Source organism: Panthera tigris, chromosome B2, assembly GCF_018350195.1.
Source record: "Panthera tigris isolate Pti1 chromosome B2, P.tigris_Pti1_mat1.1, whole genome shotgun sequence".
In the NCBI taxonomy this organism is placed as follows: Eukaryota; Metazoa; Chordata; class Mammalia; order Carnivora; family Felidae; genus Panthera; species Panthera tigris.
In genome coordinates this window covers 133,921,174-133,938,426 of record NC_056664.1, presented here as the reverse complement: position 1 = coordinate 133,938,426, position 17,253 = coordinate 133,921,174, and the positions used below count along the sequence as shown (strand labels likewise).

Sequence of the window (17,253 nt, the reverse complement as noted above, 5' to 3'; positions counted from 1 at the left end):
TGGCAGGATTCAGCTCCTCACTGGCTGTTGGCCTGGGGTCCCCCTCAGTTCTTTGCCATGTGAGCCTCTGCACAGGACAGCTTAGAGCTGCCAGCAAGAGGCTGTGAGCAAGATGGAAGTCACAGTCAAATCTCAGAGGTGACATTCCATAATTTTTGCTTATTCTGTCTATTAACAAGCTCATATTCAAGGGAAGGTAATTACACAAGGGTAGGGATACCAGGGGGCATCTTAGAGGCTATATGTTGATACAAGACTCTTCTTTTGTAGTGTGTATTATTTGTTTTTTCCTTAGCCTTCATCTTCTTTCTCCACTTATATTCTGTATCTTACCCTCCAAAGATATTATAATATATTTAATATGTGTTTTTCGATGTGTATATATCCCTGACAAAAGAGTGTTTTATATAGTATATATATTTTGAATTTACAAAATGCTATTGTGATCTAAATCTTGTTCTGTGTCTGGGTTTTATTTCACCCAACCCTGTATTTCAATGATCTATGCATTTTGCTATTTTTAAATTTTGCCAATTGCTTCCTCTTCTACATGGTATTCCATAGTATGCATCCACCACCTTTTCTTACCCATTTCTCTAGCAGGGAATAGGTTGATTGAGGTTGATTGCCTCCAACTCCTTGACTTCTCAAATAATTCTGTCATTAACATCCTAAAACAAGTCTCTGGATCTGCGGGTGAGACTTCCTCTGGAATATTTAGAGAAGAGTGGGATTTCTGGGTCATAGTATATTTGCATATGTAATTTCTCTAAGTACTGCCAGATTGCTCTCCAAAATGACTATACCAGTTTATGTCTACACGTTATATGTGAGGGTTTCTTTTTTCCCAAATCCTTGCCAGTACTTAGTATTACTAGATTTACCATTTTGTTTTTAATCTGGTGAATGTAAAAGGGGTCTCTGATTACTTTCATTTGCATTCATCTGTTAATAGTATCTGTACTTGTAGCCATTTGGATTTTCCCTTCCATGAATTGTCCTTTATTCTCTTTACTTTTTTCGTATGAAGTCCTTTTGTCCGTTAGAATGAGGAATTATCAGAATGGATTTTCTTTTGATGAGAGCAAGAGAAAGAGACAGGGAGAGAGAGCATGCATGGAGGAGGAGGAGGGGCAGAGGGAAAGGGGGAGAGAAGCTTAAGCAGGCACCAGCCACTTCCAGTACAGAGTCCAACACAGGGCTTAGATCATGACCTGAGCCAAAATCAGTCAACATTAACTGACTTGAGCCACCCAGTTGCCCCAAGGATGGATTTTCTGATCTTAAATTACCTTTGCTTTCCTGCGATAAATCTTTTTTTTTTTAAGGTTTATTTACTTAAGTAATCTCTACACCCAACATGGGGCTCAAACTCACGACCCCAAGGTCAAGAGTTACATGCTCTTCCAGTTGAGCCAGCCAGGTGCCCCCTGGGATAATTCTTGATCAGAGATAGTGTGTGTTTTGAAACATTGTTAGCTCTTATTTTTGTTCATAAGCAAAATGGGCTTTATCTTGTTCTTACTCAATTTTGAAATCGAGGTGAGCCCAGCCTCCTAAAAGAGTTGGTCAGTTTTTCCGTTGTTTTCTCAGTCAACTTTTATGTGATTAGAATCACCTTCTATTTAGAAGGTAGTTGTAAACCCCACCTATAAAAAATCCTCTGGGTCTGAAGCTTTTTAAAGGTAGAAGTCTTTCATTAAAACTTCATTTTCGGGGCGCCTGGGTGGCTCAGTCGGTTAAGCGTCCGACTTCGGCTCAGGTCATGATCTCACGGTTTGTGAGTTTGAGCCCTATGTCGGGCTCTGTGCTGTCAGCTCGGAGCCTGGAGCCTGCTTCGGATTCTGTGTCTTCTCTCTCTGCTCCTCCCCTACTTGTGTTCTGTCATTGTCTGTCTCTCAAAATAAATAAATAAATAAATAAATAAATAAATGTAAAAAAATTTTTTTTAATTTCATTTTCTAGTAAATAAGAGAAGAAACATTTTTAAAGGAGAAAAAAATTATTTTCTTTCAAGACTGTCTAGTTATTTCCTCTTTTTCATTTTGTATTTTATTTATTTGCATGTTCTTTTTTCTTTTCCTTTAATCAGCCTTGCCAAGATTTGCTTCTCAATTTTTTAATGACTCATATTTTGCTTTTTTTAAAAAGTCTTTTCCAGTGTTTTGGGGTTTTCTTCCTCTCCTTTCCTCTCCTCTCCCCTCCCCTCCCCTCTCCTCTCCCCGCCTCTCTTCTACTCTCCTCTCTTCTTTGTTTTTATTTAAATTTGGCCCTTTATCTTCTCCCTTCGTGTACTTTTTGGTCTGCTCTGTTAGTCTTTATCTAGCTTCTTGAATTGATGGCTTAGCCCAATTATGTTTACTTTCTTGGGGGGGGGGGGCAGTGTGCTGAGTCTCTGCTGTCTTATTCAACCACCTTCATCATTTCCTGATGTCCCAGTTGTGTGCTGTCCCAATCCTGCCAGTAGGGATTCTGAGCCTGGAAACTGATATTCCTAAGAACTGTCTTTCTTAGTTGTTACCGTCTAGCCCAAACTGAATGGAAGAGTGGCAGCAAGAGACCACTCACAGAGCTGTCCTGTTGACCTCTGTTTTTATCAGTTCCCCAGTCTGTCCAGGCCTAGGTTTGCCATGATGTCTCCATCCAGCTGCTCTTCTGACCTATAGCAGTAAGTGTGGGTAGGGTCAGCAAGGATGGCCCAGGAGAATAGACCTCAGAAAGGCACAGATAGAAAAATCTAACCTGGCCCTGTTTCCCTCCAAGCTGCCTTGTACCTCCCCACACAGTGGGACCGAAATCACCATCTGGTATTTCAGTGTTTTTTTCAGAATTTTGTATTCAGTTCTAGGATCCATCAACCTTCTACAAAGTAACTGTGGCTCTTCTAGAATTGGTTTTCAGGAAGGGGGCCAGTTGCTGTCTCGGCTTCTTAGTTTGCCCCCTACTTAGGAATTGAACCTGATACTGAGATTAAAGGTGTTTGGGTTTAAAGATCCTAATAAGGGTGCCTGGATGGCTCAGTCGGTTAATGTCCTACTCTTGATTTCGGCTCAGGTTATAATCTCATGGTTTGGGAGTTTGCGCCCTGCATCCGGCTCTGCACTGACAGTTTGGAGCCTGCTTGGGATTCTCTTCTCCTTCTCTCTCTGTCCTGCCTTCTCTCTCTCTCTCTCTCTCTCTCTCTCTCGCTCTCTCTCTCTCTCTCTCTCTCTCACACACACACACACACACACACACACACACACACACACACACACACACACACACACAAAGTCTAGTGGCACCTGGGTGGCTCACTTAACCAACCAACTTCAGCTTAGGTCGTGATCTCGCGGTTCATGAGTTGGAGCCCCGCATCGGGCTCAGGGCTGACAGCTGGAGCCTGGAACCTGCTTCGGATTCTGTGTGTCCCTCTCTCTGTGCCCTTTCCCTACTTGTGTTCTGTCTCTCCTCTCTCTCTCTCTCAAAAATAAATAAACATTTAAAAAAACTTTAAAAAGTCTGTAAAAAATTAAAGATTCTAATAAATAATACATGAGATGTATTAAGCCTAACTGGGTGGAGGCGCAGCAGCTGCGCCTTTATTTATTTATTTAACTTTTTTTTTTTTTTTTTTGGGAGTGCGCGCAGGCGCATGGGGGATGGGCAGAGAGGAGGGAGACCGAGGATCCCACGCAGGCTCCGTACTGAGAGCAGAAAGCCCTGTGTGCGGCTCGAACTCACGAACTGTGAGATCATGACCTGAGCCGAAGTCAGATGCTTAACTGACTGAGCACCTGGGTGCCCCCGCAGTTGTGCCTTTTGCTGGTTAGAGAATGCGAACTGCCAAAGACTGGCCGAGAATGGAAGCCTGAGGCTCTTGGTGTGATTTTGACAACCCTGCGTCTCCGCTGAGGTGATCCCATCTCCCTGTAATCTCTGTCCTAGGGAGCAAGTGTCTTCCCTTTTCTGTTCTGCTATAGACAGCAGTGCTGGTTTTTAACTTTTCTGTCCGGCAATATTTCCTGTTAATCTTGCTTTATACAGTCCTCTAATTCCGGCTGTGTGGGTTTGATTACCTTCTCTTGTCTATTTGGCAGAAAATCTTTCTAGTCCTGTGTGTAATGTAGTGTTTGTTAGATATTCCTGGTTGGTCTGCCATCATTCTCCTTGCTCTGCACACTAGCTAAACAGTCTGCACTAAATTAAACTCAAGAATTTTGCTTGGCATGCTTTTTCACAAAACCTTATCCCCGATTAGAGAATTTAAATAATAACATAAGAGCCATAGTGGTCTCTATCAGACTTAAGCTCTGTTGCATCACTTGACCCATAGATGGGGTGGGGAAGGGAGGGGTCAAAACCACAATTTTAGGAAAGCCTCTGGCTAGATTAGGCTAGCTAGAGAGGGCCCCGCATTGAAGTCATCTCTGTTCATCTGTGAGACACAGCTGTTTGAGTAGCCCACTGACAAAAGGAGTCAGAAAAAAATCATCTCGTTTCCTTCACGCATCTGTCTCTTCTCAGCTTTCCTGTATTTTCTAGTTCCACAGCCTTGGAACTTCATTCATTTGAACTCAGAGCAGTTCTTTCACCGTGCGTTTCAAATTTCTTTTTATTTTGAGAGCCACTACCCTAACTTACTTTGAACTACACCATGCTATGTGCAGTTAGTAACAGCAATTATTGTCAACATCAACGAAGCTGACATTTACCGAGCGCCTACTTCTGATGCTTTATAGCCACATCCATATATCCATATCCTACTAATACAGAGACTGTGATAGAGATAGTTTTAGGGAAGATGCAAGGAAGGTTGACATCCTATTATTTGCCAAATAGTATGCCAGATACTTTAAATAGTCATTTATTCCTTATAGTGCACGTCTTGGGAAGTAGTACTATCTCAGTTTTACATATTGAAAAACTGAAGCTTAGAAACGTTAAAGGATTTGACCAAGGTGTCAGAATTAGAATTCTAACCAAGATTGTTCTAACTTCAAAACACATGTTTTCAAACCACCTTCCAAAACTGTCTGACATTGTGCATTTGCTCTGCACTTGTTCAGTAACACTTGCGTGTCATGCACTGAGGATAGTCTCACATCTTTCAGATATAAATCCTACTCTCCAAGTAAAGATAAGACATATATCAGTAACTGTAATTCAGAGTAGGCACATGTCTTGCTGTGAAAGGTCCCAGTAAAGTGCCAGGGGGCATTTGAAGGCAGAGAGTTTATTTCAAACTGAGAAGTTCAGAGGGCAGACAGACTGGGAGAACTGCCCTCTGAGCTGGGCTTTGACACATCAGGATTCGTTTCCCCATGGGAACCTAGAAACTTCTTTGAAGGAGTGGAAATGGCACGAGCAAATACAGAGATGGAGAGCGCAGTGTGCGTGATTGTGAGCATGTTGACGGAGCCCTGGAAAGTATACTTGAAAGAAACTCTGTGTTGCAACTTATTTTTCAGAGACCTGTGAAAATGTTTCTTTTCTTTTCTTTTTTTTAGCTCACAATTGAGCATGAGTCTTCTCATGATTAGTGAGAATGTAAAACTGGCTCGTGAATATGCATTGCTGGGGAACTATGACTCTGCCATGGTCTATTACCAGGGAGTTCTTGACCAGATGAACAAGTATCTGTATTCAGTCAAAGATACCTATCTCCAGCAGAAATGGCAACAGGTGAGAATCTTGGCTGCTATATGTTTTAATGCTGTAAGTACTCAGAAGAGAAGACGTGGAGGTTGTCAGGGCTTTTTGCAGTTATACATGAAGAGTGATTTGTTACATGGATTTGTATACAATGTTACTTGAATTTTTTTTTTATATTAGTACTAGGCTATATTCACCATCATCGGTATTATGAGTTCTCAATTATAGTTGTTGGAATCTAATAGGTGAAAGAAATAATTTTGACCTTTTTTTCTAAATCACATTTTTTACCTTTTACCTGGTAAAATTAGAATGGACTTTCTTAAGCCATTGTTGAAACTGCAGATGGCACCCGGATCTCATGGGTACCGTACTTTCTGTAACCGTACCGTGCTGTTAGGAAGCAGACTATGTTTGAATCCCATTTGAGGAATGTTAGTCACTGAGGACCAATAGAAATTTACAGGTGGAAAGTGTAGAAGTTATAAGTCCACTTGAAGGTGGCATTTCTAATAAGGTTCAACTTTATCACAGAGGAAAAAAATATGACAGAATTTGATAGTCTTTTTGAGCTGGTCTTCTCGGTTGAATATTTCCCTCAGATTCTACTAAACTGCTTCTTTGATAGTATTCCATACTTGTCCTTAATTTCTTTAAGAGAGAGAAGTATCCTACCTCTTTGAACTTAAACCTTTTCCCCTAAATCTGTCTGCATGTCCCTTACATTACCAGAAGAGGGAAATAGTTTATTTCATAGAGTCTTAAGTTTGTCACTGAAAGATTTTTGTTCTGTAGGCTGGAGACTTTTATTTTAAAAGTCTAAGCCTTTTTTTGTAAAGATACTAAATCATTTAGCTTTGTTTTTTAAAAGACTTTTTTATTTTTATGTAATCTCTACATCCAACATGGGGCTCAAACTCACAACCCTGAAATCGCGAGTCACACGCTCTACCAATTGAGCCAGCCTGGCACCCCTCGTTTAGTTTTAAAATAAAACATTACCAACTTTATTTCAATACTTTGTGTATGTTGTTTTTAAATTGAATCAGCAATGCTTAAAACAATCTTGGTTGTGTGTGAATTGGGCCATTTTCATCTGAAGCCATATTTTTCAAACTGTGGGTCGCAGTCCATTAATGAGTTATGAAATTAGTGCATTCTCATCACCATTTTGAGAATCAGTCACATACCATGAAAACCATTGGAGAATCAACTTAGAAAAGTATTATTCAAACTTTCCAAAAAGAAAGTTATAGCTATCTTCAATTTGTTATGTAATTTGAATATGAATCATAAGTCAGGAACGTGGCTTAATTATTCAGAATATTTAATTCATTTTGTCTTGCAATTGAAAACAAAAACTTAATCGTTCTTAAAATTTTGACAGAATATTTGGGTGTGACTTACAGTATAGCTGATGTCAAAATGGAGGTTTCTAACATCTGTAATAAATGGCCCTAGTTTAATCTTGGCAGTGAATTATCAGTTACAGATATTTAAAGAGTCATATTCTCCTTTGAAACCAGGTTTGGCAGGAAATAAATGTGGAAGCTAAGCATGTTAAAGATATCATGAAGACACTGGAGAGCTTTAAACTAGACCACACTCCACTGAAAGCTGCCCAACACGAGCTTCCAGCGTCCGAGGGGGAGGTCTGGTCCCTGCCTGTACCTGTTGAACGAAGGTAAGTAGACACCTTTTAAGAAACAAATTAGCATAGGAAATGGACAACATTGGTCACATCTAGGAGGACTAGGTGGCAGGGAGACAGGAACAGGAGAGCATTTTATACTGAATGCCTTTTATAGCGCTTATACTACGGGTCATCTAACTATGACCTATATGACCTATATCAATAAATTGAACTTAGGTGGAAATAAGCCAAAAATATGCTTTTGTGAATGAGCTTATAATAGTGGAGACATTATCTGAGGGAAGGAGCATGGGTCTGGGAACTGAAATATCTGGGCTCTCATTCTGTCTTTTCCACTTTCTGTAGGTTTGGGAAAAGCATGTAACCTTTTCTTGGCCTCTAATTTTTCTTATGTAAAGTGAGGAAGTTAGATTAAAACAGTGGTTCTCAAACAGGCTATCACAGAATACTTCTATTCATCAGAATTGCTAAAATGAGAAATGGGCTTTTTAAAAAAAATAGTTTAATAAATTTTTTAAAGTTTATTTATTTATTTTGAGAGAGGCGGAGGGGGGAGAAAATCCCAAGCAAGCTCCACACTGTCAGTGCAGAGCCTGACTCAGGGCTTGAGCTCGTGAACCGTGAGATCATGATCTGAGCCAAAATCAAGAGTCAGATGCTTCACCAACTGAGCCATCCCGAAAAATGGGTTTTTTTTTTTTTTAAGATTAATTTTGAGAGAGAGTGCAAGCAGGGAGGGGCAGAGAGAGAAGGGACAGAAGATCCAAAGGGGGCTCCGTGCTGACAACAGTGAGCCCAATGCGGGGCTCGAACTCACAAACCATGAGATCGTGACCTGAGCCGAAGTTGGACACTCAATCTACTGAGCCACCCAGGTGCCCCAAAATGGGCTTTTTGATTCACAGAAAGTAAATAAATAAATAAAATGTTCTCTATTTTAGGTTTCTCTTTGACATTTTCCCCCCAGGTTCCGATTACCTGTAGCTGGCCAATATCACTTTAGTGGTGATATTTCCGGAATGCTCTACACAGCCAGTTGTGCTTAGTTTCACTGCACATTTTTTAACTGACAAGTGTCAGATGGATATGACTTGTCTGTGTCACTGACATAATAGATTTCCTAGTTTGTATTGTGGGTTTAAATTTGCAAATATAGCATTCTGTAAAGAACACCGACTTGTAGATTCTTTGCCTCCTAATCAGTTTGAGAACCTTGCACTAAGACATTGCTCAGATGTTTTTCAGTTTCACGTTGTCATTGTCACTCTCAATTCTTGATTGTATTTTACAACAGGTGTTAGATATTGAGTGCTCACGTGTCCTAACCACTATTAGAGACTACACATGTTATTTCATTTATTCACGTTAGCCTTTCAAATAAGCCATGTTCTTTTTTTTGTATTTTAGATAAGATAGCTTGAAGTACAGTGCAGTTAGATAACTTTTTCCCATTATCACAAAGCTAATAATTGGTGGAGCTAGAGTTTGAACCCAAATATATTTGATTACAAAGCTGGAATTCTCTGCCATACCACTTATTCTCAAACTCTGGTATACCTAAGATCTATTGGGAAACTCATTAAAATGTAGATGCTGGGTGTTCACTCCTGAGAGTCTGATAAAATACGGGCATACCTAGGAGATAGTTGTGGGTTCAACAAAGTCCCATAAATATTTTGGTTTCCCAGTGCATATAAAAGTTATGTTTACACTATACTGTAATCTATTAAGTGTGCAATAGCATTATGTCTTAAAAAACAATGTACATACCTTAATTGAAAAATACGTTATTGCTCCGGTGCCTGGGTGGCTCAGTTGGTTAAGCATCTGACTCTTGGTTTTGGCTTAGGTCATGAACTCGCAGTTTGTGAGTTCAAGCCCCGCATGGGGCTCTGCAGAGCCTGCTTGGGATTCTCTCTCTCTCTCTCTCTCTCTCTCTCTCTCTCTCTCTCTCTCTTCCTGTGTGTGTCTCTCTCTGCCCATTCCACATGCTCTCCCTCTCTAAATAAATAAATGCACTTAAAAAAATAAAATAAAAATATTCTGTTGCTAAAAAATGGTAACCGTCATCTGAGCTTTCAACAAGTTATAATCTCCGATCACAGATCACCATAACAAATCTAATAATAATGAGAAAGTTTAAAACATTACAAGAATCACCAAAATGTGACACAGAGACACAAAATGAGCAAATGCTATAGGAAAAATGGCACCAACGGACTTGATAGGTTGCCACAAACCGCAGTTTGTAAAAACACATCCAACATCTGTGAAGCACAATGAAGTGAAGCACAAAAAACAAAGGAGGCCTGTGGATGGGAGGTGGAGCTTCGGAGTCTGCCAGGGATTCTCATACTAGTGGTCCACGGCTCACACTTTGAGAAGCACATGCCACAATGCTCCCTTTCCACTTTATGATCAGCTAATGGGTACCGCCACTTTAGTTTTCCTCAGCTCCAGGGAAAAGTACTAATATTCTGTTATTGACTCATAACTTTTTAATTTTTTTTTTAACGTTTATTTATTTTTGAGACAGAGAGAGACAGAGCATGAACGGGGGAGGGGCAGAGAGAGAGGGAGACACAGAATCTGAAACAGGCTCCAGGCTCTGAGCGGTCAGCACAGAGCCTGACGCAGGGCTCGAACTCACGGACCGCGAGATCATGACCTGAGCCGAAGTCAGCCGCTTAACCGACTGAGCCACCCAGGCGCCCCAACTCATAACTTTTTAATATTTACTAAATTTTTCCTTTGCTCATAAGCACTTATTTGTACTATTTTTTCTGTTATATTTTGGTTTTAAAGGGTTATGTATAATCTACATAGTTAACCATGTTCTTATTGGTTGTTTTCCCCTTTTTGTTATTATAAAGTCAATATTTGTGGGTGAATCTTTTTCTACATTTATGATTACCTTTTTCTTAATTTCGGTAGAACAAATCATAGCTGAGTCAAGTTGCGTTTTTATTTTTTCTTGCCTAGAAATACGTTTTACTTCTATTTACTTTCTTTTTTCTTTCCTCTTTCTGGAGAATCATCATTTGGCCCATGTATTATTAGTCTGTTCTTGTTGCCATAACAAATTATCCCAGACTGGATGACTTAACAGAAATTTATTTCTTTATTTTTCACAGTTCTGGAGGCTAAAAAATCCAAGATCAAAGTGCTAGCTAGTTTGGTTCCTGGTGAAGACTCTTCCTAAGCAGACAGCTGCTTTCTCTCTGTGCTTACATGGCAGAGGGAATGAGCAAACTCTCTATGTCTCTTAGAAGGACACAGTCCTCACATCAAGGCTTTATTTAACTTTTTTTTTTTTTTTTAAAGTAGGCTTCACGCCCAGTGTGGGGCTTGAACTCACAACCCTGAGATCAAGAGTCACATGCTTTACTGAATGAGCCAGCCAGGCACCCCCAACTGTAATTAATCCTGTACCCTAAATGGTTTCATTGGGAGTGAGGGATTTAACATAATGAACTGGGGGAGGGCACAAACATTCAGTCCATAACAGCCCTGTAACTCCTCTCTCAGTCATTGGTAAGAACTTTCCAATGAATACATGTGCCCAGTGAAAATTTAGTTGATTTCAATGTGTTTTTTTTTTCTTTAATTTTGAGAGAGAGCATGAGTTGGGGAGAGGGACAGAGAGAGAAAGAGAGAGAGAGAGAAAGAGAGAGAGAGAGAAAGAAGCAGGCTTCATGCGCGGTACGGAGCCCAATGTAGGGCTTGATCCCACAACCCTGGGGGATCACGACCTGAGCCAAAATCAAGAGTCGGACTCTCAACCAGCTGAGCAACTCAGACACACCCCTCTTTATTTATTTATTTTTAATTTTTTAAAATTTTTTCTTTTAATGTTTATTTCTGAGACAGAGCATGAATGGGGGAGGGGTAGAGAGAGAGGGAGACACAGAATCCGAAGCAGGCTCCAGGCTCTGAGCTGTCAGCACAGAGCCCGACATGGGGCTTGAACCCACCAGCCATGAGATCATGACCCAAGCTGAAGTTGGACGCTCAACCGACTGAGCCACCCAGACACCCCATATTTTTAATTTTTTCTAATGTTTATTTTATTTTTGAGAGAGAGAGAGAGAGAGACAGAACATGAGCAGGGGAGGGGCAGAGAGAGAGGGAGACACAGAATCTGAAGCAGTAGAACAAATCATAGCAGGCTGAATCTGGAGCAGGCTCCAGGCTCTGAGCTGTCAGCACAGAGCCTGACGCGGGGCTCGAACTCATGAAGCGTGAGATCATGATCTGAGCCGAAGTCAGATGCTTAACTGACTGAGCCACCCAGGCGCCCCACCCCCCCTTTTTAAAGTAGGCTTCACCCCCAGCATGGAGCCCAACATGGGGCCTAAACTCATGACCCTGAGATCAAGACCTGAGTTGAGATCAAGAATTGGATACTTAAAACCAACTGAGCCACCCAGGCGCCCCAAGTTGATTTCAAATTTAATGAATTATCTGAAGCAGAGGCAGGAGGATTCTCTCTTGGAAGTAGTGGGAAGTTGAATTAGATAAGCCTCTTCATCTAGAAAATTCTATAATGATGAGCCCTAGTTTTCCTTCTGATTGCTTCTTGCTTTCTTCATTATCCTTTCCTGTCCCTGATTTTCAATGCCTTGGGTGGATTACTATTAACTAAATTTCTCTTCTTTGACGTTATTTGCTGCATCTTTGTTTCTTCCTGTAGTTACTTTGCTTGCTCCCTCAACTGACTATCCTTCAAACCTATTTTTTGTTAGCCTTCATTTGTACTTATGCTTAAGAGAGGTTGTTCTTTCTTGAACTCTGTTGGTGATTCTTGTCATCAGCTAGATTTCAGTCCATTTAAGAACAGATTCAGTTGATCCAGTTTTCGCTTCTATGGTTGTATACAGAAATGTTGGCACAAGGAGGTTCACTGAGTCTTTTAGAGCAAAGATTAGAAATAGCTTCAAAGCTATAAATGTGATTTTTTTAAAAAATATTTTTTAAAAGCCAGTTAATAGAGCTGCCTAGGTGGCTCAGTTAGTTGAGCATCCAGCTCTTGATTTTGGCTCAGGTCGTGATCCCATGGTTGTGGGATTGAGCTCCGTGTGGCGCCTGCATAAGATTTTCTCTCTCCTTCTACCCCTCTCCCTAACTCATGCACTCTTTCTTTCTAAAAAATTAAAAAATAGGGGCACCTGGGTGGCTCAGTTGGTTAAGTGTCTGGCTCTTGATTTGGGCTCAGGTCACGATCTCACAGTTCGTGGGATTGAGCCCAGCATCGGTCTCTGCGCTGACAGCATGGGGCCTGCTTGGGATTCTCTGTCTCCCACTCTCTGTGCCTTTCCTTACTCAGTCTCTCTCTCTCTCTCTGTCTCTGTCTCTTTCTCTGTCTCTGTCTCTCTCTCTCTCTGTCTCTCTCTCTCCCTCCCTCCCTCCCTCCAAATAAATACACTTTAAAAAATAAAATATAATTTAAAACCTTTTAAAACTAGCTGGTATCCCTCAAATATCTTCTTATCTCACAATAAAACCCAAAGTCTTCATCATATCCTTCAATAGCACATGAGTCTTGTTTCCCTACCTCTAGGACCTCAGTTCTTACAAGTGTCTTCCTCTGCGAGCAGGTCACACACACAGATGCTTCAGTTCTTTGCACTTGCCTTTTCTTCAGCTCAGATGTTTATGACTTGTTCTTCATTTCCTTCGGGTCTCGACTTAAATGTCACCTCAGGAAGGTCTCTGAGCAGATCTCCTACCTGAAATTCCACCGCCCCCCAATCATAGCCCCTACCCTTCTTTATTTTTCTTGATAGCACTTAGCATCATCTGACGTACTGTTCATATCTTCATTGATGCCCCTCCTCCACACACACATACACACGTATGTAAGTCTATAAGAGTAAAGGTTTTATTAAACTTATATAAATGCTTTATCCCTAATGCATAGAGTAGTGCCTATCAATAGTAATAGTTCAGTAAATTGTATTTTGGATGAAAGATTAGCTAGCAGTAAGAAGTGGATAAAATGTGGTACACTTTATACGTAATTGCCATCTAGTCATTAAAAGCCATTTATGAGGTGATGATACAGGAAATGCCTTATGATATGAGGAGAGAAAATATGAGTGCATGTGTGTACATTGGTTCCTATTTTGTTTAAATAAAAGGCAACTATAAGAAGGTAAACTAATATGTTAAGTGGCTAACTTTGAATAATGGGGTTACAGGTGACCTTTATTCTTTATAGTTGATTATATCTCAGTTTTCTGTTTTATATTATTTTTCTAGTAAGGGAGAAATAAATATATGTTTTAAAGAAATATCTCCACTTGGCCATCCAGGTGTCTAAATCCAAAATTGAACCCCCGTCATTCCTTCCACGTTGGTTTGGCGTTTTTATCCTGCCAAATCCTCATTCTCAATTTTCCATGTCTAGGAGTATCCAAGTACATCTCTTGGACTCTTCTTGCTTACTGCCTTAAGCTAGGCCCTCGCCTCACGCCTCAATAACACTTGTAACCTGCCCATATCTCCCTGCTTTCTGTTTCCTTTATCAGCGTATCTTATACAGCACTAGACTTGTCGTTCTAAAACCTTATCAGCAGCATTTAGCTAAGAGCCAAGCCTCTTGAACTGGTATTCAGATTTCCTACTTACTGAACCACCTTCTCTGTTCTCATCTCTGAATGCTCACCATTGTTTTTATGGTTAGTGTCTTTAGAATCCTTTACCTAGATTATGCTCATTTAAAAAAAAATTTTTTAACGTTTTATTTATTTTTGAGACAGAGAGAGACAGAGCATGAGTAGGGGAGGGGTAGAGAGAGAGGGAGACACAGAATCCGAAACAGGCTCCAGGCTCTGAGCTGTCAGCACAGAGCCCGATGTGGGACTCAAACTCACAAACCGCAAGATCATGACCTGAGCCAAAGTCTGATGCTTTACTGTCTGAGCCACCCAGGCACCCCGCTTATGCTCATTTTGATATCTTTCCTTTTCTACACTGATTTTCTTATCTGCAGTTATACCCTTGTGTTTAGTTCATCTCCTGTGTTTCCAGGCCCAGTTTATTTTCGGTCTTCTTGAGGTCATTGATAGCACTAGATCTCTTTTACACTTTCTGGTATGCTTGCTTAACTTTACGCATCTCTTACCTATACTTAAGGTATTTGAGGATCGGCCTCTCTTACCTTTTCTATTGCTCATTTTAATGGCCCCAACCAAGTGTAGGACCCTGAGAAATATTTGAGAGGTATGAATCCTGCCTCAGAAATAAAGGTGACATAAGGCAACGTATGTGAATGTAAAACACTATGCATCAGTTCTCGTAACTGTCCGTAGCAAAATGGTGAGAAATTTTATTAATTAAAATATAAGAACTATGATATATTCTAAATAAAATAGTGTCAACATAGGGCACACAGGTGGGTGGCTTGGTTGGTTAAGTGTCCAACTCTTGATTTCGGCTCAGGTCATGATCTCACAGTTTGTGGGATGGAGCCCTCTATCGGGCTCTGCGCTGACAGTGCAGAGCCTGTTTGGGATTCTGTCTGTCTGTCTGTCTCTCTCTCTCTCTCTCTCTGCCCCTCCCCCAACTTGTACTTGTGCACACATGCACTTGCTCGTGCTCTATCTCTGGGAAAAAAATAGTGTCAACTTGCACATGTACCAGTGGATAAATGTGAATTCTGTACCTGCTGTGTTCGGTTCTTTTTATAAAACTCTTCATTGATTGCTGTCTTGTCAGTTTCCAAAGAATCAGACTAATTTTTCATTAGTATATCAGTACTTGATGTACACTAGTTATTTCCTCTCAAAGGAGAGGTGATGATCACTTCTGTTATTTTTACCATATAACCGTACTGCAGTCTGTTCTTCTCATTAAATCTGTGCCAGATTTATACGTTAAATCTTAGATTTCAGTGACTTAAATTTATTCAGTCCTGTCTTGTATTCCGTTATTGCCTTGGTTTCGTTAGTTCATAAACTTTAACTTACACATGATAATGTGTCCATGTATATTTGGACTACCTCCAGGAGTTAATTATGATTTTCATGATCTTGCATCTAATTAGGCCCTCGCCAGGACCTAGAAAACGCCAGTCTCCTCAGTATGGTGACCCTAAACCACACGGTAATCGACCAAATACAACTGCCAGAGTTCACCGTTCATCTGCACACAGTCTGCACAACGACAGAGGGAAAGCTGTTCGTTGTCGGGAAAAGAAAGAGCAAAATAAAGGAAGAGAGGAAAAGGTAACTGTTACTGATTTTCATAAATTAAATATTTATTAACTTAAAAATGAAGACACTATAAATTTTGATAATTGTTAGTGGTTGAAACCACCAGACTGTATAACAAAACCTTAGTCATATTCCACCTAGGATTTTTCCCACTCACTATTAAACAGATATTTTTGGGTATTTGTTGTATCTTTATATCTTGATATAATTTAAGACTTGCAAACAAGTTGCAAGCATGGTGTAAGGAATTTCCATATATTCTTTAATCAATTTTAGCAAATATTTTGCCCCTTTTGCTTTATCATCTACTTTCTATATACTTTTTTTTTTTTTCTGAAGCGTTACGAGTAAGTTGTAGATATCATGCCCTTTTACCCTTAAATACCTGATAGTGTATTTCCTAAGTACTTGGACGTTCTTTTCCATAAACACTATCTGTTGTCACAAGCCATATATTTTACATTCATCCATAGACCCTCATAAAATTCAGCCAGTTATCCCAGTAATGGCGTCAAGAGCTCATCTAGCCTCGTGCAGCAAGAGAGCACACGCTGCATTTGGCTGTCCTGTTTCCTTAGTCTCATTGCTGTGAAAATGTTCTCGGCTTGCTCTTTTTGTTCTTGCTGTTTTGGGCCTGGCATTTTTGAAGAGTGCAGGCCAGTTGTTTTGTAGAGTGCCTCTCCGTTTGGGCTCTTCTGATGTTTCCTTGTGATTAGATTAAGGTTATACATTTTGGGCAGGAATACCATTGAAGGGAAGTTTTGTTCTTTGCAGTGTATTATGTAAAGAGGTACAGGATGTTTATTTGTCCTGTGACTTGTGGTAAATTGGAGTGCTTTGTTAGGGTGGTGTCTGCCTGGGCTTTCCACTGCGAAGTTGTTCTTTCTCCCTTTATAATAATTTGGGGGGAGATACCTTGAGACCATGTAAATATCCTATTTCTCATCACCATTTCATTTACTTGTTTTAGCATCCAGTGATCCTTGCCTAAATCAATTATTCCTATGACAGTTGAAAAATCATGGTTTTCTAATACAGCAAAACCTTGGTTTGCAAGCATAATTTGTTCTGGAAATATACTTGTAATCCAAAGCACTTGTATATATCAAAGCAAATTTCCCCATAAGAAATGATGGAAACTCAGATGATTCATTCCAAAACCCAAAAATATTCATATAAAAATGATTACAGTACTCTCATATAATACAAAATAATAAAGAAAATACAATATATAAAGAAGAATAAATAAATTAACCTACACTTAGCTTTGAAAACCTTCATGGCTGGTGTGAGGGAGATGAGACAGAGGAGGGTTATTGTGTAGGATGACTTTGACTATCACTAACGGAATCACTGCTGTCTGTTAGCTCAGTAGAATCTTTTTCTGCACGGAGGCCATTGTATATGCTTGCACGGATGTTGACTACAGTACTATATTAATAAACTCTTGTCATATACTGTATTTAACATAACTGGAACTAAGGCAGGAGAAGAAAGGGTCTATATCTCAGGCAGCCTGACCTAGAAGGAAGCAAAACATTCCTAAGCTTACTCTCGTATGAAAAAGCAAAGACTGTCCACAGGTGCTTTGAAGTGACAAAGATATACTAGTGCCAGTTGTGGGCACCTTCCAGCATTCTGAAAAATCACTGATTTCTGCCAAACACCGCGGCCTGAGACCAGGGATCCGAGCATGGGAGACTATCACTCACAATTCCGCACAGAGAGAGAGGGAGAGAGAGAGGAACC

The 17,253-nt window shown here is 40.2% G+C and overlaps 1 protein-coding gene across 4 annotated transcripts in view; it reads left to right on the top strand.

Moving 5' to 3' along the window:
* Positions 1–17,253, top strand: part of KATNA1 (katanin catalytic subunit A1) — a 41,909-nt gene that overhangs the window by 6,767 nt on the left and 17,889 nt on the right. For 3 of the 4 annotated variants that reach the window (XM_042987307.1, XM_007086883.3, XM_042987306.1), the window contains exons 2-4: positions 5,490–5,664; positions 7,161–7,318; positions 15,336–15,516. In XM_042987307.1, the coding sequence (XP_042843241.1) occupies positions 5,503–5,664; positions 7,161–7,318; positions 15,336–15,516 (501 nt within the window). In that variant the 5' untranslated portion in view covers positions 5,490–5,502. The remainder of the gene's footprint in view (positions 1–5,489; positions 5,665–7,160; positions 7,319–15,335; positions 15,517–17,253) is intronic. The other variant, XM_042987305.1, reaches the window with a different exon arrangement.